The 21,990-nt window shown below is 38.2% G+C and overlaps 1 protein-coding gene across 3 annotated transcripts in view; it reads right to left on the reverse strand.

Moving 5' to 3' along the window:
- The window catches only part of ARHGAP21 (Rho GTPase activating protein 21), a 194,278-nt gene that overhangs the window by 37,701 nt on the left and 134,587 nt on the right, over positions 1-21,990 (reverse strand). Inside the window, exons 7-8 of one of the 3 annotated variants that reach the window (XM_027820952.3) lie at positions 12,577-12,606; positions 9,110-11,042 (exon numbers count right to left, since the gene is read on the reverse strand). In XM_027820952.3, the coding sequence (XP_027676753.3) occupies positions 9,110-11,042; positions 12,577-12,606 (1,963 nt within the window). Of the gene's footprint in view, positions 1-9,109; positions 11,043-12,576; positions 12,607-18,930; positions 18,988-21,990 lie in introns of all 3 variants that reach the window. The other 2 variants (XM_043541347.1, XM_027820951.3) reach the window with 2 other exon arrangements.

Raw genomic sequence — 21,990 nt, forward strand, 5'->3', positions numbered from 1 at the left:
GGCAGCCGGTATCAAGTGGAGTGCCCCAAGGGTCGGTCCTCGGGCCCGTTTTGTTCAATATCTTCATTAATGATCGGGAGGATGGTGGATTGAACCCTCAGCAAGTTTGCAGATGACACTGAACTGGGAGGAGAGGTAGATACGCTGGAGGGTAGGGATAGGATACAGACAGACCTAGACAAATTAGAGGATTGGGCCAAAAGAAATCTGATGAGGTTCAACAAGGACAAGTGCAGAGTCCTGCACTTGGATGGAAGAATCCAATGCACCGCTACAGACTGGAGACCGAATGGCTAGGCAGCAGTTCTGCAGAAAAGGACCGTGAGGTTACAGTGGACAAGAAGCTGGATATAAGTCAACAGTGTGCCCTTGTTGCCAAGAAGGCCAATGGCATTTTGGGATGTATAAGTAGGGGCATTGCCAGCAGATCGAGGGACGTGATCGTTCCCCTCTATTCGACATTGGTGAGGCCTCATCTGGAGTACTGTGTCCAGTTTTGGGCCCCACACTATAAGAAGGAGGTGGAAAAATTGGAAAGCGTCCAGCGGAGGGCAACAAAAATAATTAGGGGACTGGAACACATGTCTTATGAGGAGAGGCTGAGGGAACTGGCATTGTTTAGTCTGCGGAAGAGGAGAATGAGGGGGGATTTGATAGCTGCTTTCAACTACCTGAAAGGGGGTTCCAAAGAGGATGGATCTAGACTGTTCTCAGCAGTAGCAGATGACAGAACGAGGAGTAATGGTCTCAAGTTGTAGGGGGGGAGGTTTAGGTTGGATATTAGGAAAAAAATTTTCACTAGGAAGGTGGTGAAACACTGGAATGCATTACCTAGGGAGGTGGTGCAATCTCCTTCCTCAGAAGTTTTTAAGGTCAGGCTTGACAAAGCCCTGGCTGGGATGATTTAGTTGGGGATTGGTCCTGCTTTGAGGAGGGGGTTGGACTAGATGACCTCCTGAGGTCCCTTCCAACCCTGATATTCTCTGATTCTATGAATATTGCAATCAGTATCTCAATACTACAAAATTCATCCACAAATATTATTAAATAATGCAGCTCCAACTCAATGCATTATAAAGCATGTTATTTTTATAACATTTATTAGGGATAATAATTTCATATATGGTCATGAAGCATATTCTAACAAGTATATAATTTAAACAAGGCCTATTACATGATTTAAAGCTTTAAAATATTCCATATTTTCTTTAATGAGGTATTGTGTATACATGGACCTTTAAAAGTGTTTTTAATTTGGTTTATAAGCAGAGGACTAAACGAGAGCATAGATAGCACACAGAATAATTATACTCACGTTCAAATCCACAGAACATGAAATTGGAGGTGGGAAAATTGTACTTCTATAACTTTTCAGGGTTTATGAAATCCACACCTGATATTATACATGTATTTGTTTTGTCTGTTTTAAGATATCCCCACAGTAATTCATGTATAAATCACCACTGTAATTCTGGTTACTCATCAGTCTTGCGGATTTACAACACTGAACTGCACTTTGTAAAGGGAGTGGTGGCAATTTGTGGAAGGCTGCAAGGTGAGCAATACAAAATTATGCTGGCAAAGCACAAGGAACTCAAACAATTGACAAAAACAAAAATAGATCCTTTTCATTGGTGGGGTAGTCATACAGCCACAGAAGTTTTTCTGGCAGTGGGACGGCACCCACTTGTATAATTCAGTCAATCACTGCAAATATGCAAAAGATCAGTTTCATCTACTGCAAACTAAACATTTACATTCAAATGGTTTCTCATTGTTTCCTCATAATTCAGTTCATAAATAATTCCCACAAAAGGAACAATTATCTTACTTTTTAGGTGTAATTTAACTATTAAACTCCTAATAGAGTTTGCTTTATTCTTTATAAAAATGCAGCCACAAAACTGTCAACAGTTCATATAAGGCATGTTTTCTAATTCTTTAATCATTCTTGTGGCTCTTCTCTGAACCCTGTCCAATTTATCAATATCCTTCGTGAATCATGGACCCAAGAATTGGACACTGTATTGCAGCAGCAGTTGCACCAATGCAAAATACAGAGGTAAAATAACCTCTCCCCCCCGTTTATGCATTCCAGGATCACAGTAGCCCTTTTCGCCACAGCCTCACACTGGAAGTTAAATGTTTCAGCTGATTACCCACCATGACCCTCAAATCTTTTTTTTAGAGTCACTACTTTGCAGGATAGAGTCCCCCATCCTGAAAGTATGACCTACATTCTTTATTCTAAGGTATATACATTTAATTTTAGCTGTACTAAAATGCATATTGTTTGCTGGTGTCCAGTTTACTAAGTGATCCAGATCTCTCTGAATCAGTGACTGTCCTCTTCCTTTTTACCACTCCCCCAATTTTTATGCAATCTTCAAACTTATCAGTGATTATTTTGTTTTCTTCCTGGTCATTAATAAAAATGTTAATTCGCATAGGACCAAGAACTGATCCTGGCAGGACCTCACTGGAAACACTCCCGCACAATGAACCCATTTATGATTATATTTTTGAGACTTACCATCTAGCCACCTTTTAATCCATTTAATGCATGCTATGTTAATTTTATTTCATTTTTTTAATCAAAATGTTCAGTAACAAGTCCAATGCCCTAAAGAAGTCTATTACATGAATACTATTACCTTTATCAATCAAAACTTGTAATCTCATTTTAAAAAAATCAAGTTATTTTGACATGATCTATTTTCTATAAACCCCAGGTTGACTTGCATTAATTATATTACCCTTGTTTCATTCTTAATCAATCAAGTCCAGTATCAGATGCTCCAGTATCTTGCTCAGGATCCATGTCAGACAACAGGCCTACAACCACACAGGTCATTCCATTTACCTTTTTAAAATATTGGCACAAAAACATTAGCTGTCTTTCAGAACTTCCACAGTTTTCCAAGAGTTATTGAAAATCAACATTTATGGTCCAGTGAGCTCCCACGCCAGCTCTTTTAAAACTCTTGGATGAAAGTTATCTGGACCTGCTGATTTAAAAATTCCTAACATAAGTAGCCTCTGTTCAACATCCTCCAGAGCTACTAGTGGAATGGAAAGAGTCCACTTCAAAAGTTATTTCTCCTCCCTTGGTATCCTGCTGTTAATTGATTTATCTCATTAGACTGACCTAACACTTGGTAAAGCAACCCACATCCTTTCATGTATTTATACCTGCTCCTGTACCTTTTACTTCATACATCTGATGAAGTGGGTTCTAGCCCACGAAAGCTTATGCCCAAATAAATTTGTTAGTCTCTCAGGTGCCACAAGGACTCCTCGTTTTTTTTTGCTGATACAGACTAACACGGCTACCACTGAAACTATCATATGATATGACTACATCAGCTATTTGCCCCCCAAATTTCCTAACATTGTATAGATTTACCTATTCCAGTGCATTTTATTTTCTTTATAAAAACTATCAAAGAATGGACAATTGCAGCCCAACTCACACTTAATAATAAAACATATCTAGGCAAAAGTAGTGTACTGATGGGGCAATACCTCAAATAAATTGTCCAAACTTACAATATATGGGACTTACACAACAAAAGCGTATGCTCATTATAGGGCATCAAGTACTGGCTGGGACAAGTTCTCCATCTACAAAACATGATGGTGAGAACAGATATACTGGTGCCCCAGTTCATTAAGACACTACCACCATCTTTTCTGTATTGCATTTCTTAAATATGCTTTAATTACTTTTCAATTTTAAAAGAATAGTTATTATAGGTGTCTTCAGTGTATTTGAAACCACTCTATTCTATACATGGGCCCAAACACCTTGGGAAGGGAGGTTGGGGACAGCGGTGTTAAAACTATTATTTTTATTCAAGGGGTAAATGGGGAAGACTATTTTTTTAAGTTAAAAGTACCTGGTCATAAGAAACTGTCAAATATGTCAGATCATACGTGCAGGCCAGCATTTAGAACAGCAGTTGGGATTGCTGGGTTCTACGAACAGCTCTGTTGCTGACTCCTCCACTGCAGGAGAGCATACCACCACACAAGCACAATATAGATGGGTTTTGGGAGATTAAATGGATCGTTGAAAAGCATTTTGAGATCCCCAGATGAAAGGTGTTTTAGAAATTCAGCAAAAGAAGTATTACTGCAATTACTTTACTTTATATAGAAATCAGGGGCAGGAAACTAGGAAAGGAATCAAAATGGGTGCAAGGGGGAAAATGAGCCAGAATTAATTAGCCACCACAACAGAAACAAGTCAACCATAGCTGTGATGTAACAAAAGATCAAAAATATTTTTGTTTAACATCATAAAGTAAAAAGTGTACAGATAAATAGGTCATAAAGGGATCATGCAAAAACTCAAAGATGAATATTTGATAAAACGCTCCTAAAAAAAGGCAAACTGACTTACAATCCCGCTTTGGAACTTGTGTAACAGTGGCTGGCATCAATGAACAGCAGAATACATTTTAAGGGAAAGAATAATGAGTAATAGCTAGACAGAGTAAATACTGAAAAAATACAAATAAAATAAGGATGATGATTCAGATGCCAAAAACTTGGAATCCTACTGAAGCATATTTTATTAACCACTTACGTACACACTTAACAGCATTCTGGTTTGGAGTCACTTGGGCAGACATTCATTTAATTACAGTTTGCTATGGCCAAGGGTTTTTTTTTAGTGAAAAGAATTAAGCTGAACAGACAGCAGAGACCTGAACTAGAGACCAAAAACACTGAACATATTTTTGACTCTTATTAACCTTCTGGACTACCAATGTTCTATATCTGTACACAAAGAAAATAAAGGAAGCTATTGTACATTTGGCCAAGTTTCTCTAAATTATACACAACTACAGTACCACATATATTGGTAATGGACTTAAATGATGCCACTTCTGGGAGTCAGGACAGAGTAAGACATTATCAGTCTTAATATATTAAAAATACTGGCATGCCTTTGACAGAAAGATTGAAATTTTACAAGTAATTTGCTGCTTATTGTATACATGAAAGAAATGCACTCAAGAGCAGGGCAGGTAAAAACTGATCTTCTTATAAGAATTGGGCTTTATTTACACCCGATTTTTTAATTTAAATTAAATACCTTTTTCTTTTTAAAAATCTAATTAAAATTAAATTTGAAATTTTGAAATTAAATCCTAACGTTACTATCATCTACTCAAATAATTTACATTAAATAAAAATAATATTCATGTAGTACAGGGTTGCTGCTGAAGTTTTAAAGAAAGTCAAACCACTAAACTGGTAGAAATCACTCCCTGTCTAACCATCTGATGCCAGAATTTGTTGAAGTGCTCATCAGGCTTTTGACCGTAGTAGACTCTTTTGCAGGTGCTGAAAATATTTTCTTAATTTCAGTTTATTTAACTAGTTCAGTTCCTCGTTCATTCAGAGCTTGAGAAACCATCTGGGACTGCAAAAGCAGGAAATGCTCGAGATAAAGCTTGAGAAACTGACTAGGATAAAAATTAGGTGGAAGGATGAGATCTACTAGTTTTAAAATCTTGAAGGACATGGTGACCAGGAACAATTAGTTCAATTGACTAACTACTGATAGCACTTCTTTGTTTAATAAATCAATTTTAAATGCAGATCATGTTTTGATAAGCTTATTTTTTCTTCTTATGTATCCTGAACATTTAAGGTAGCTTTATTTAACCAATAAAAATGTAAAAGGCTGTTTCTGTGCATTTTTAATTAAATTCCAATTTCCATCCAAATGCAGCTGGATACAAATCACAAGCAAAAAAATCAATTATCTAGTATATAAAAAAAATCATTCACCATTTAACACAATACACACTATACAAATTAAGAATCTGAATAAAATTATGTTAAGCTATATACTTGTTTAAATAAACATGTGCAGATATAGTGCATATATGCCAAATTATACCAACCAATAAGAATCAACTTATTGGTTGGTATAATTCTTAGGAAAATTACTAAAGAGGACAAATGGAAAGCAAGATTAAAATAGGTTATTTAAGGCAAGGTATCTTTCTTACTGATTCAAATCAGTTATTAAACCACCTTCCTCAAGAGGCCAATTTTATGAAAGGAATACTTTTAAGAGGCATGCTATAGCTGAGCATCCCTAGGTGTAGCAAGAAACTGGAAGGCATTAGTCTGAAGGAAAGTTTGGTTGGATTTCTGTGAAGGATGCAAAACAGTAAGATGTGATCCCAGAGAGTACCCTGAAAACAACCCATTCTCCCTGCCTGCTGGCTAATAGTACTTTGCTCCTGGTCAAATCCTCCCCCATCTTCACCAAAATCTAAACAAGTCACCTAGAACAACTGGGTCCTGTTTATTTTGGTCATGTTTATTTTGTTTTAGGACCAGAAAAGTAACAATAATAAAAGGAGCAAAATCTGTCTATTTAAAACGTCAACTCTAAATAACATCAGCAAGTTTTTATTCCCTAGGCATTTAAGTCTGGATAATACACCTAGATAGTCTGGAACCCAGTTCCACTGTACTAACAAGATCAGTATTTTATACCAAGTGGATACCAGTGTACATGCTTCTGCAGATAAAGCCCTGATGAAGCAGTTTGCCAATACCAGGATAAAATTTTACACAAAATCAATATTCTTCTCTCTTCCACCGTATAGTAAATAGAAAATCCCTTAGATTTTCCAAGTAACTTTTACTCAAAAGACTTAAAAAATGCTTAACCAATTATATTCAGAATATAACAAGGGAACTCTTCATCCATTGAAATATAGTCACCATTGGGGCCAAATGTAGCAACACCACACAATGGTTTAAAACAGAAGTGAAGAATACTGTACCCATCTACAACTTCAAGGGTTGACAGAATGTTAATTATTCAAGGCACATTATTAGTAACTAATACCTCTCTATTCTTTTAAAAAGTGCCATTTGATCTTTAATGAACACAAGTAGCTGGAGCCTCAGTAAAAACTCATCTCCAAAAGACTGCATTTAAAGCAGCATATGGATTCCTAGTATCATGCGTAATAATTAGGTGACTCAAGGGTGTACCCCCTACTGAATCAATAGCATCACTTCCTCATGTTCTTTGGAGGTCTCACATCCAAGAGACAGCAGACAAAAAAAAAACCTATCAACTCTTTCTTGTATCTTGCAGAGAGCCATTACCAAAATTAAATACCTCTGTCATAATTGAAAGCTCCTTTGGATTTTAATCTTCATACCTGTTTAAAATCTGGAAGTAAGCCACATTTGTCACAAGTTCTTGGGAAATCTTTTTTGTTTAAATTAAACCCAACCCTTTTTACACAATCTTTTATTGTAACGTGGCATTATTTGCCTATTACAGTATGACATTTAAATTGTATGTGGTTAGAGAATTCTTAACCACTCAAACAAGATATATGTAATCTATGTATGAAACCATACAGAACCTCTTAATATACCTAAGTCAGACTTCATGTAAAACTTGCATATGTGACAAACTAAGACCTTTAATAGTGGAAGAGCACTAAGCTTTTGAGATACAAAATATACTCCCCCCGCACACAACAAATGTTTAATGGTTACATGCCTTGCTGTCTTATGCTAATGCACTAAGAAGAAATGTGGGCTTGTGTAATAATTAATGGTGAGGATGTACCAATCAATCAATCAAACAACTTATATGCTTTCTATACCAACTTGACAGTATGAAAAACCACCTGTCCATTCACAGAGAAAGTTCCTCTGTTAAAGCTAAAGAAGAAAATAATATGCATTCTCTGAGAGACCTTTGCCCTCCAATACACAAAAATTCTCTTCACTATTTCATGTTAGATATCATGAAGTGACTCCCACCTTGGTTGGAAAGTTTACCTATTAGTTCTAGACAAAAACGGTTGCCATGGACCCATGACCCAAGAGGACTGCATACATCTGATACTCCCTTGCATCACTCAACCTTTCAAGCAATGTCAATTAATTAATCTTCACCTAAATTGACCTGGGAAGCCAAGCTTGATATTTAACTACATGGAAAATATTGTGCATGTTTACATTCAAGATGATGCAGTCAGATGCAAATCAGCATGTGTGGGAAAAGGTCTGCAGAGCCTAGGTTACCAATGGATTAAAGAATAAGCATAACTATCACAACTCAGATGATACGGTGATGAGTGCAACTTAACCTGAATACAACAGAAACGCATCTCACCCTTGATACTGAAATGTCCTCTTCTCTGTAACTCGCTCTGTGCCTTCTCATCTACCCAGAACACTGCAAAGCTCTTTACCTGCTGCGTCTTAAGTCCCTTGTGGGCGTCCTTTTCCCTTCCACACCAAGGTCATGCTTCTTATTCTCACCTTCTCAGCTCTGTACAACTCTGTCCCCATTTATGTCTCTGCCCATGACAACCTTCATGACCTTCCATTCATCCTGCTCTTACTCAATCCTCTTAATTGTTCCCTGCTTGCAGATTTGCACCATCTTTGGTTCCATCACTTACACCTGGAACAGCTCCTCCCTCCCCAAGTCCTGGCAATGAACAGCTTCCCCCTACTTATAAATCAAATCCCTTAAGACCAGGTTTTTTTCACAAATCGTTATTACAATTATCCTCACCCATATCACCACACCACTAATCATTTTCTAAGAAAGATTAACGGTCCTTGGGGCAGTAACCTTATATTTTACAGTGTTTTGAAAAGCATTATAAGCACTGATTCTGCTGAATTATTTCTAATGAATAAAAAATGATCACATGCACAATCCACTGCAAATAAGATCAGATCAGATCGTGGAGTAAAAACCAGAAGAAGGTATATAATTTTGGGAGTTGTGGAAGAAATTGAAGAAAATTCTAGAGAAACATTTTGAATCACAATGGGTTTTCCTAGACATACTATACAGCACACAACGAATGAAATATTTTTCCTCTTCTGAAAAATACTCCAGTGTTTACCATCCTAAATGTCTATTTGGTTAAGTAGTGTTGGAAAAGATCCACACAGAGGGAAGGTTTAAATGAATTCTAATTAGCCACCTGAATGCTGTTCTCTTGATTTAACCCCTATAAATTAGAGACAAAGTAGTAAAACAATATACTTTATACATATTACACTGATACAATTAATCTGTTTAGCTCACCTATAAATGGAATGGATGCCAAGGAATCGCCAGGTGGGCTGGAACCTGATGCTTTCCTTTCTTCAATTCTTTTTATATGCACCTCTCTACGTGCATCATTAGGTAACCAACAGGTAGTGTCTGAGACAGCCTCCTGGTCATTTACTGCTAGGATGTAGGATTGTTGTCTCAAAGGCTGTGGAGTCTGGTGACCAGAAGGAGATTTTTCCCGCAAGACAACTGTTTCTGCGTCATTTTCCGGAACATCTGGTTGCTGAATTTCAGACTCTTGTGCATTTTCCCTTTCAAAATGTTGAATTGTTTGTCTAAAGGAAACATCTAAGTTATCAGAGGTAGCTGAGCTCTCGCTCATCTGTTGGACAAGTCTGGCAGAAGCTGCAGTTGAAGTGAGGGGTTGGATGCTCTTGCCAATTTCTGTTTTGTGGTCTGGGGCATCTTCTCCTCGGATCCTTGATTGCTGATTTAACAGATCACTCTGATGCAAGTGATTTACTGCTCTTTGGTCTTTGGCCACAATATCCAGGCTCTGGTTAATGGGAAGTGAAGATTTTTCTGCATAGGGAACAGAGGTCTTCAAAGAGTTACTTTTAGAACTTCTGTCTGTCACAAGAGACAGTCTCTCTTGTGAAGTGGTTGTAGGCTTTGAAATGCCACCAGCTATTTGAAAATCCCTAGTCGGCTGCAGTGTTTTTACATCTGATGGAACTTTCTGGAACTGAGAAGCAGACACAGAGGCTCTATTGCTTTTTCGCCTGTCTGAATTATAAGCACCTGGAGCCACAGAAAAATGGGGACCTCGAAGGGACATATGAAATGCGTGCTGTCTAGATCTTTCATAAATACCTCGCCGATCATCTTGCTCAGTAAATCCAGTCCACTTGTAAGTCTTTTTTCTGTCTTCATTTGAATCTGCAACAAGATTCTCAGCACAAAAATTTTCTGTTTCACCCTGCTTGCCAAGGTAATCCCACGACTGAGTTCTGTGGCTCCTAGAACTAATGGATGGCGAAGTTAATGCATCTTGTGAAGCACTTCTTGGCCACTCTTTCATCAACACAGGATCTTCAAGTCTTTCCTGGGACACACTCCGTTGTCGGATCTGAACAGACTGCGGAACCCTATCATGAGAGGTGCTTCTGCGTCGTACCTGTGAAATAGTGCGATTTGGCACCACATAATCAGTTGCGTTTTGAGAGGCCGCTCTCAAACTATCCAATCTTTCCTGTATTGTTCGGCAGCCGTACATGTGCAAACGTCTGTTATCAATGTACTCTTTGTAGGTTTTGTAGTTTTTCCAGTCTATGTGCTGGTGGGAGTTTGGAGAAGTATAGTGATTAGTAGAGGTTGGGGGAGAACCTGCAGGTGGTCTAGTGCTTGAGATCCCTTCTGGGTGTCCTCCATAATTTCCAGATTTACTTGTCATTCCAGTGGGATCTACTGGCCTTGTAATTGGAGTCTGAGGAAGTACAACGGCAGTGGACACTGAAGATGGTGGTGATGTGGTCCATGCTTTTGTTTTTAAAGTGGTTTGATCCTTTAAGCCATACCTCACTTCCTCCGTCCTGTGTGATGGACCAGCATGACTGGTTCTACACGATGGCAAATCTACAGCCTTCTCAGAAGGCACAACAACAGTCCTTATGGTTTCATTGCAAACACACACAGCTGTATTTGATTTTGCAATGTCTGTTGGTGATGGAGGCACTTGTATTTCCATTCTATAGGCCCTGTCTGGTTGCATCAATGTTCGTACTGGTCTACTGGCTTGCTGCTTGCCCAATGAAGAGTCAGAAGGCGGTATGTCTACAGACTGTGCCATGACAGAAGCTGTGGATGTTAGTCGAGGATAACATATTGGTGGTGGTTCAGGAATGTTGTGAGCATTGCCACTATAGGCTTCATTGCCTTTCAGGTAGGCATCTTGGGAATATGCCTGTGGATGGACGATTTAAAAAAGTGTTAATTCACAGAAAACAGAGATGGAAAGATCACCACACTGAGTCCATTCTCCTGCAACGGCAGGATAAAGTCCCTAGAGAGAAGACAGCTTGGATATTAAATTCATACTACAATTGATCTTAAATAACAGCACAGTTTAAAAATGTATAAAAATAGTACATTTCTTCCCTTAATGCTTCCTTGCTGTTTGGAAACCTAACATGTGAAGTCACTACAGAAAAGAAAAAACCAAAAAACTCACTTTAGAAACCAAATGAATTACAAATTTCTAAAAATCAATGGAGGTAGATGAGACATTTCCCAAGATTTGTGAGCACAAACTAAAGGATTAATCCCCACCACCACCCAATTTCCTCCAACCATACTACTTCAAATATTCCTCCCTTTTAAGCCTCTTGATGCCGAGAGCTAGGATTTCACAGCAATCGACAGGTTAAATGACTGCATAATAAATTTAACCAGCACTAGAATATTCTCTGTTGTCTTGCCATTTAAAAGATTGTATACAAATGCTATCTACTTCTTCCTGTAATATAGATTCTCATATGTAAAAGGCACTGTTGCTAAATGTAAAATGAATAAATTAGAGTGACTGATAACATCTTTGTTGCCAGCCAACACCCACCACCCTTTAAATAATCTTACATGTTATAGAAGACATTCAATATTATACTATTATAAAATTAGTTGCTTAAATTGACAGATATAAATTTGAAAATACATGCGTACCTACTATTGTCTATACGCCATTACCGTAAAATACAAACTAAAATTTCAAATTAATTTGCTGTGTACGTTTAATAATTCACATCTTACCTTGTGTTTAAGAGCCTGACTCCTAAGAAAAATGGTTAGATTACATTTTGCACGTTTCATCAGTCTCCCTTTTGCATCAAGAGACATTTCTGTAATCATTGCAAAACCAACAGCATATACACAAAATCAAAGTCAAACAACATTTAAAAACTACTACGTTATTTTAAAACTTTAGCATTACTTGGTTTAGTTAAAATGTGATGAAATAGAGAGCTGACAATTCCAATCTTGCCAATACAGTAAATGACTAAAATGATTTCCCAGATCTTTTATACAGTTTAGGTGTGGTATCATATTACAGCATTTCCTGCTCAAATCATAACATGCTCAATTCAGACAATCAACGTGTCTTGTCTTAGCATTAGACAGGTTGTAAAAGCCATAGTGCAGCCATAAACATAAGACTGAGAGCAAAGTACTGAGGGGGAGGGCGAGGCACTTAAAACACTGCTGCAAAAAACATTATGTTGAGCATTAGTTAAGTGCAGAATATTAAAGCAAACTGAAAAGAAATCAACCAAGTAACACAGGCATACTCTACAAATTAACAGGGTTATACGCTATGAAGGGAATTTAGCTGATCAGCATATCGAGCTCATTTCCAGCATCTCGCAGGTTTTAATATTCTGGCTTCTTATAAATCTTAAGAAAAACATGCCTTACAAAAATCTGCTACTGTGCACATTTCTTACCAGTGCTGTGACATCCTTTGTAAACTGCAGCTGGCAGAAAATAGGAAAATATAGTAAAAGCAGCTTACAGATGTAAAGACAGAATTATGTTGTCATACTGATTCTGGATACAGCAAGCTAAAAATACATCTAATACCAATTTCTCTGGAAGGTACCAACAGAGGTAAAGGGCAGTGGAGTATAAAAAAATAACTTCAGGTTCTTTGTGGACATGTCCATCTCCTGCTTCTTGCGTTTATTCTCTACCCGTTCCGGAAAGCAAAATACATTTGTGCCATGTTGTCTTGGTGCATCTTTACTGCTGCATGCAGAGTGCTCTGGTTATGTGTAACAAGGCTTCCCTTCCACTAGAGCAACATTACTGTCTCATCTCCCCTGAGCTGCTACCATCCCTGCTTCCAGATGACGAAATGAGGTCTTCATTATGCATTTGAAACAGTGCACCCCTACCCCTCATATATCTAAACATAACCACAAGCTGTCAGCTGACTGCAGCTGCTTTCACACTATATATCTGAAATTAGAGGGATGATTCTGCAGAAACATCCTCCCCATGTGATTGGTTTCATTTTTTTCCACCCCTCACAAAACAGGAACAAGCTGTGTTTCCATTACATGTTGCACCCTAATAGTTTTTTTATCTATATGTTTTTCCCTATAGCAGAATATAAAAACTGTATTTTTATACTTTTATATAAGTGGCTATATGTGATCTTGACAGGCTCCCAATAAAATTTAAAAAGAAATGAGAAGGAAGGAAAGACACCCAGAAACATGCAAATGAAATAACAGACTATCATCATGCAAAATAATTAAGACCAGGGAGAATTTTGCCAGTTTGTAAGGCAAAAAAACAAAATAGATCTCCTTCCTGGACTAAGCTTACGTTAACGTTCTCCATCAGACTTAAGTTATAAACTGTGTTGGAGTTTGCATCTTTGTAAAATATGTCCACCATCAACAATGCTTCATGAACTTTGAAGAAAAAAAAGTGCTACGATCTAAACTGACAAGATCTGGAGATGCCTCAAACTACAAATGACTGGAAATGTAATAATTATGTACTGACAGAAACCTCGATGTTGAGCTATTAAAATGCTTCAGAAGATAACTAACTGTCTGACAATGCTCAAAATAGGGCTGATACTTCTTTTTTTAAATATATTATGTACACAAAGGTATATGCACTTATGATCACAGCTGCTTAATATCTGTACAGAGCAGGCTCACTATTGTGAAGAAATGAGAGTTGGTTAAAAAGGGCTCTGAGGGATTGGGAGAATTCCCTAATGAGCTAATTCAGTCCAACCTTCATTTTCAGTGGGGAAAAAAACAGAGTGAGGAGTTTCCACATTTGTATTAATTAAATCCTTCCTTTTATAATCCCAGTTACGGGCCTGCACAGAAATACTGTAACATTTAAGGAAGTGAAAGCACTGCGTTTTATTACTGTCCCAATAATACTATAAGCGGAGGAAATGAATGATGAGATACTGGTAATATTATTAGTCTGAAAAATTTTAACGCCTTTAATCAGCTAGTCAATGATGAATTTTAAAAATAGGTTCAAGAATCTTACGTGCATCAAGATACATTTTCTGGCATTCATATCTCTATTTGCATACAGATGAAAATATATTGGGGGAAAATTTGCATATTCTTTTCAGTCTTTTAGTTCATCTTAATAGTTTAATATGTGAAAGACTAATATAGTGTCTCAAACCTGTTGCACTAAAAGATGTGTTTACAAAAATTAGCCACTGTGGTTTGGCTTACATTACAGTAGTGAGCTTTTGATTTTTTAAAAGCGCTACCCCATTTAAGGCCCTGATGACAAGAGTTGCCAAACACATAGGAATGCATTGAGAGTTTTGGAAGCACAGCACCCACAAAGTTTCTCTTTCTAATGATCCAAAAGAACTGCAACTTTGTATACATTCCTACTTCCCATAAAAATATGATTCCGTTCTATGAAAGCATGCTGTAGAACTATAATTATACTTCCCCTCTAAATCTGTTGCTCTGCTTCAGCTAGGGTGACCAGATGTCCTGATTTTACAGGGACAGTCCCAACATTTGGGGCTTTGTGTTATATAGGCGCCTGACATCCCGCACCCCCATCCCGATTTTTCACACTTGCTGTCTGGTCACCCTAACTTCAGAGGTTCTCAAACTGTGGGTCGGGACTCCAAAGTGGGTCGCGACTCCATTTTAATGGGGTCGCCAGGGCTGGCTTAGACTTGCTGGGGCCCAGGGCCAAAGCCCGAGCCCTACCATGCAGGGCTGAAGCCCAAGTGCTTCAGTCCTGTGCAGTGGGACTCAGGTTACAGGCCCCCTGTGTGGGGCTGAAGCCCTTGGGCTTTGGTCCCTCCACACCCGGGGTAATGGGGCTTGGGCAGTCTCAGGCTTCGGTCCCTCCTCCTGGGGTCATGTAGTAATTTTTTTTTTTTTTTTTGGGGGGGGGGGGGGTCCAAAAGAGGGTTGCGGTGCAATGAACTTTGAGAAACCGTGCTCTACTTATAAGACAAAGGGAAATGCAGCCATTATTTAGAAGAAAACCCCGTTTTTAAATCAAGTTGAGTAAGAATAATCTACATCATAAAGAACACTATAATTCTATCCCTCTCCCTCACCCTCTGCCTGTTTTTGTTTATATATTTGTATGCAAAACTTTTCAGCATAGAGACTATTTGTACAGCACCTAACACACTGGATCTCTAATACGAAAATTTCATCCTATTTTAAGTAAATAAATGTTTTATCAACTCATATTACACTAAATAATGAACATAAGATGTTCATTCATTTTTGTAATTTTCACTACATTTTTATGCCATTTGGCACTAGAACAACTAAAATGCAAAGCCAGTTTTTCTTTTTCTTTCCAGGGTTATTACCTGAAACCACCACACTTGGTCAAATTTTAATTAAAAACACACAGTTCCATTTCAGAAACATCTAAAACAACATGCTGGGATAAGCGATTTCAAAGATCATCATGGTAAACTTTGTAACCTGAGAATTTGCGCCCGTTGGCCCCAATCCACAGACACACTTGAGCACATACTTAACTTTAAGCACATAAAAAATTATTATTTTTATTTGAATTATTATTTGAATTATTGAATTGAATTATTATTTTTATTTGAATTATTTCAATGGGACCACCTGCACACTTTAAGGTAAGCACATGTTTAAGTACTTTGCTTGTTCAGGTACCCCCTTGGAGAACTGAGCCATTGGCATGGCTTCTTCCCTCCCCAGCCAGTTGCATTTTCTTAAGATTTCATTTCTTTACTAATCCATTTAATTGTGCTCTTGCCTATTCCTGCCCTTCACTATTCTGCATGAACAGGGGAGCACTAGATCAGACAGTTTCTCTTTTAAAAGAGGGATGCATCTTGTCACTCATCTTGCAGCATCACTGTTTAGTTTATTTGTGCCAAGATCACATTTGTGCCAAGAATACAACTCAAGGGGGTTCATTTAAATGAAAAAGCCCCAACATATTACTGATGTTTTCATAGGATATTGTACAATTGTACACTGACCTACCCTCTCTCCTTCCAATAGTGAATACTGGAAAAATTCTTGTTTAAATAGTTAATCTTAAACCCAAGAAATTTCATTTAAATTATAAGCAGTGTAAGGAATTTTTTTACTGCAAATAAATGTCTCTTTAAATTGGTCATTTATGTGATGGAAATTATATTTTCTAAATATCATTCCTCAGTGCCCTAAAACAGGATTTACTGAGCAGGTTAATACTATATATTTCTATCCTCTTCATCTCCTTATTCCTTGGGCATAATACCTGCAACATCTCCCATCCCCAAGTGTTTACTGGTAAAGCTTTACATTAACTTCTGTGGGCAATAAATGTTTGCTTTAATTCAAAAGCTAAAAGCCTCAATTAACCAAACACCCCAAGAGTACAGTCAAAATACAACTTCTGTTTAAATATACTTGATTACAAAATATTTCATAGTTGGAAAGGATAATAAAATGCCATGGAAGATCAATATGGACCCATTAGTTTGAGGGAAGCTACATGATTCAGGTAATTAGTAAAGGGACACAGACTTTCAGCACCAGGTGGGTAGTGACTGAAGACAAGTTACGATCCAATAATAGTTAGATGTCTATGTGAAATAAATTGACAGATTAGGTTCACTTCCTTGTGGACTTGTCCGCACCACAAAAAACAGCATCGCAGTTTGAAATTATTGATTTCTTTGTTGGCCCTCTCTCAAGGACATTGACAGCCTCCAGGGTCATCTGATACCCTAGTGCTCCTCTTCCACAACCCCAAAATTTTCCTTGGATTTGACGCTGTTACTGTAGCTACAGCCTTAGTAAAAGCAGGTTGGAGAAGTGGAAATCTTTCCTCAGTTTCACATAACCAATGTATTCTTGGGGTTTTTGTTGTTTTTTTTTAAAAGTCTCCTTCCTCTGAAGCATCAGAGATAGAAACAGCTGGTAATGGAATACTGGACAGTGCATTCTAAAGCTCTGAGGTGGCACCAAGCATTCTCTCTCCGGTGCTTAGCTGACTGGTTCTTGCTCACATGCCCAGGGTCTAAATCACCGTATGTGGTACTGTGAATGAATTTCCCACAGGTAAGATTGGCAGAGACACCTTGGGATTTTTTTTTTCCCCCACCCTCCTCTGCATCACAGCATGCAGGTGACTTGCTAGTATTATCTGGGTCTCTCTAATTTAATGCCCTGGCATTGATGCACCTTGATCCTGCCTACTCTCTGCCCATGGCACGTAACAGTTTAACCTCCTATGGGCTGTAATTTTGGTTGTTGGGTTTAGTTGCGGGAACTGGGTGGCACTGGTGGCCAGTGATATAAAGGAGGTCAGACTAGATTACCTCCATTTTGGCCTTAAACTCTATGACTAGGAGAGTAACAGGTGGGAGTCGGCCCACCACCAACAGAAAAGAAAGCAGCAGCAGAATTGTTATTTTGGGGAGTCCTTATTCCCACCCCTTGTTGACAATCACGAAGTGAGTGCCAGTTCATTAAAAGATAAATCTGATCTCAAAACATGAGAGAATTAAAAAGAAAAAAGGGTGTATTCAAGGGACTTTGAATTTTGAAAGCTGTTTTGGGGCTGAGAGCAATACTTTATTTCTTCTTGGTATAATTAAGTATGTAAAGCTAGATGTATATTTTTAAGATCTGGATACATTCAGCTGGCAATTACTTGGTTTTCTCCTTCCCAGACTACATACAGGACCATTTGGAACAATAGTTAGCTTGACAAAAGAAGCACCTCCGCTCACCATGACCCATGTCCGAAATACCAAAATTCAAATTCAAAATCCCACAATTTTCAGTTTCGGGAAGGATTAAATTGCACGTCATCAGAACATAAGAATGGCCATACTGTGTCAGACCAATGGTCCATCTAGCTCAGTATCCTGTCTTTGGACAGTGGTCAATGCCAGGTGCTTCAGAAGGAATGAACAGAACAGGCAGTCATCAAGTGATACATCAGCTGTTGTCAACTCCCAGCTTTTAGCAGTCATAGGTTAGGGATGCCCAGACCATGAGGTTGCATCCCTAAGCATCCATGAATTTACCTAATTCTTTTTTGCACCCCGTTGTACTTTTGGCCTTCACAACATCCCCAGGCAATGAGTTCCACAGGTTGACGGTGTTGTGTGAAGTAGTACTTCCTTACGTTTGTTTTAAACCTGCTGCCTATTGGGTGTGAAATTATGTGAACGAATAACATCTCCTCCACATATTCATAATTTTATAGACCTCTCTCATGTCCTCCATCATGGTGTGGGCATCCCATACATTTATATAGTGGCATTATGATATTTTCTGGCTTATCTGTCCCTTTCCTAATGGTTCCCAACATGGTTAGCTTTTTGACCGCCACTGCACATTGAGCAGATTTTTTCAGAGAACCATTCACAATGACTCCACAATCTCTTTCTTGAGTGGTAACAGCTAATTTAGGTCCATCATTTTGTATGTATAGTTGGGATTGTTTTCTCCAATGTGCATTACTCTGCATTTATCAACACTGAATTTCATCACCCAGTCACCCAGTTTTGAGAGATCCCTTCATAACTCTTCGCAGTCTACTTTGGACTTAACTCTCTTGAGTAATTTTATATAGTCTGTAAATTTTGCCATCTCACTGTTTACCCTTTTGTCCAGATCATTTATAAATATGTTGAACAGCACTGGTCCCAGTACAGATCCCTGGGGGACACCACTATCTACCATTCTGGAAACTGACCATTTATTTGTATCCTTTTTTTTAAATCTTTTAAACCAGTTACTGATCCATGAGAGGACCTTCCCTCTTCTCCCATGACAGCTTACTTTGCTTAAGAATCTTTGGTGAGGCACAGTGTCTAATGCTTTCTGAAAGTCCACGTCCTTTAATTTAAAAAAGAAAACAAGATTAAGCCACATTACAAATAAATAAATTGCTCTTCTCTCAAAAAGTACAATGCAGTCAGTTTTGTGAGGAACAGCAAATTGTAACATGCTGCCATTTATTTCAAATGCTCAGATAATACATTGCCATTGATGGGACACCAACTGAAAAATAGCTTAATGATCTTTTCCTGAATCCAACCTCAGTGGTTTTATTTAAACACAAAGTAGAATACCCTTCTGACAAAGTTACAGTCAGTAGCTCTTGGACACTTCAAAGATGACATCTACAAGTTGCCAAAGTAATCCACAAGGATGCATTTATGTTCCCTTTTGGGCTAGTTTCCAAGAGGAGATGACTGTTTTGAATCTTTCAAAGTAAGGTAGTTGGAGGTGTGATGCAACCAGAATAGATGACCTTTTGAGTTCTGCAGCTGATGATGGAATCCCTAGAGAATGAAAAATGGGAGTCTCTGAACTCTCTAAAGCCCCGGTAAGGAGTGAAACTTTCACTGTGAAGAAAGAAAAGGAGTACTTGTGGAGCCTTAGAGACTAACCAATTTGTTTGAGCATAAGCTTTCGTGAGCTACAGCTCACTTCATCGGATGCATACTGTGGAAAGTGTAGAAGATCTTTTTATACACACAAAGCATGCTTTGTGTGTATAAAAAGATCTTCTACACTTTCCACAGTATGCATCCGATGAAGTGAGCTGTAGCTCACGAAAGCTTATGCTCAAACAAATTGGTTAGTCTCTAAGGCGCCACAAGTACTCCTTTTCTTTTTGCGAATACAGGCTAACACGGCTGTTACTCTGAAACTGTGAAGAAAATCTGAGAATCTGGGTAATAGTTAAAAGGGCTGGATTACATGAGACATCTATGTCTAAGCATGAAGTGTTTGTCTTCTGCTATTACTGCATTTAGAGAGTCGATTTAGGGTAGTATTTGTGGCTCTGTTTGTGCTATTATGTTTAAATCAATATATTGCTACTGTGCTCTTTATATATTAGTGTTCCAGCACAGAAGGGGAAAACTAATAATGGAACTAAAGCACCATGGGAGTGGTGAAACAATTTATAAACTGTATACATCTCATCAAAAGGAGGGCTAATGGTGTTAGAGGAGTAAACGGATGGAACCAGCATGAGAACAAAACACACAAAACTTAACTGCCACTAACTTTCCTGAAGGTATCCTCATAAAACAGAACGATTAGCCCCTTTAAGAAAAAGCCACTGCCATTAAGTATCACTGGATTTAAAAGTTAACATATTACTGGTTCCCTGGAAGATATTTAGATTACATGCAATCAAATTTTTTTTTTTACACTCCTATCATTCAAAAAAAAAGCTGAATGGGTCATTCAGGAAACTGAAGTTTTATTTTATTTTTTAAAGAAAAGGGTAGACGTCCTTGCATCTCTCTACATGAGAAATGTTGGAGTGCTACAGCCATAACACCCAAAATACATGAAGAGTGCCTCATGACAGAAAATAACTACCCATGGCTGAGAAATGATACACACAGACAGGAAGATGGCTGCTACAATAAGATTTTAAAGGCTGGAGAGAATATAATATGGAGATCCTTAGGGCTCCAAGATGGATACAAGCCTGCCACCACCTTCCCTCCCACAGAAAAAATAAAACATGGTCTTGGGGGGGGAAAAAGTGCCAATTCGGCAGTTATACACCACCATACAAAACGGGTCAATTCTGGGAAAAAGTCCAGATCTATGGGAAGAGAGTATGTCTGTGTCTCTTGGCAATAAGTGCTGATTTCAGAGTCAACTCTCAGGGAGCAGCAGCTCTTGAAAAATGCAGCAGCTGCAGCCATGTATGGAGCTTTCCTTTCAAAAAGGAAATTCACAGTAAGACGATTACATGTATTAACACCTAGACCCTCTCATACCCACCTTTTTCCGGCAAGCTAAGTGCAAAAGGTTGTATATTTTTTCCAACAGTCTACTTTCTGCTCTTGTTAGAAAATTATCTCCAGTGTTATACACAATAGCTTCCAACCATAGCTGTTTGAGGGCAGCATTAAATGAGCCTAAATATTTCATTTCGTAGCAGGGCAGAATGATGAGTTATGTAAGAAAACTCAATGGGCCATCTAAACACTGTTTGACTCCATTGACATCACTTTGAATGTACGGTGTTAAATCATATACATTTTTATAAATATAGCTTTGTTTCACAGCGCACTTGATTGATTATTGTTACATCAGTTGAAAGTTACAAATTATTCTAAAAAGCTTCTTTTAGTAAAGAAAATTGTGCTTCTGTCCTTTAAACTTTTAGGGTAAGGAAAAATAGATTTCTGATTACATGGAGTATCGCTAAACTCTGATATTTCATGCCAGATACTCACTCACTGAGTAGCTTTTCTGTTCTAGCCTCAGTTCAGCATCTGTCTTGCCTAGAATCTGCTCTAAAATTCAATGCAACTGTGCAAGATACCTGTTTCTAGATATTTTAACAATGCTCTATCCTAGTTTTCAGAAGATTTAATTCCTTCCTATTAATAAAATAATTGTCAATTGTGCCAACTGCTGAAACTGAATATCATGGTTAGGGACACTGCTACGGGACGAAGTGAGATGCATACATGGGCAATTTTTATGGGCAAAGGGCTGAAGGGGCCCAGATCCGGCAGCGCCTCCATCAGAGGCTTTGTTCTGATCCCACTTCCTCTAGATGCTGCTGAGTTGTTACACAGAAGCCACCAGCCAGAACTACATCTGGCTTCATTGCTGCTTTCAGGGAAGCGGATTTCTCCCTGTACAGTTACATATCCTCTTCCGGTCTTTGCTAGGCCTTCCTCCCCTCCAATGCCCACAGAAGCACCTCTATTTGGGCCTCTGGTTCTCCTCTTCTTTATCTATCCAACAGTACAGCTCCTTTTTAGAGACAGGTAATAGTTTGCAATATTTTTGTCATCTTTGTATAATTACACGTTTTTCATTGTTGTGACACTTGTCCACTTAAATAAAATTCAG

This window comes from Chelonia mydas, chromosome 2, assembly GCF_015237465.2.
Source record: "Chelonia mydas isolate rCheMyd1 chromosome 2, rCheMyd1.pri.v2, whole genome shotgun sequence".
Lineage (NCBI taxonomy): Eukaryota > Metazoa > Chordata > Testudines > Cheloniidae > Chelonia > Chelonia mydas.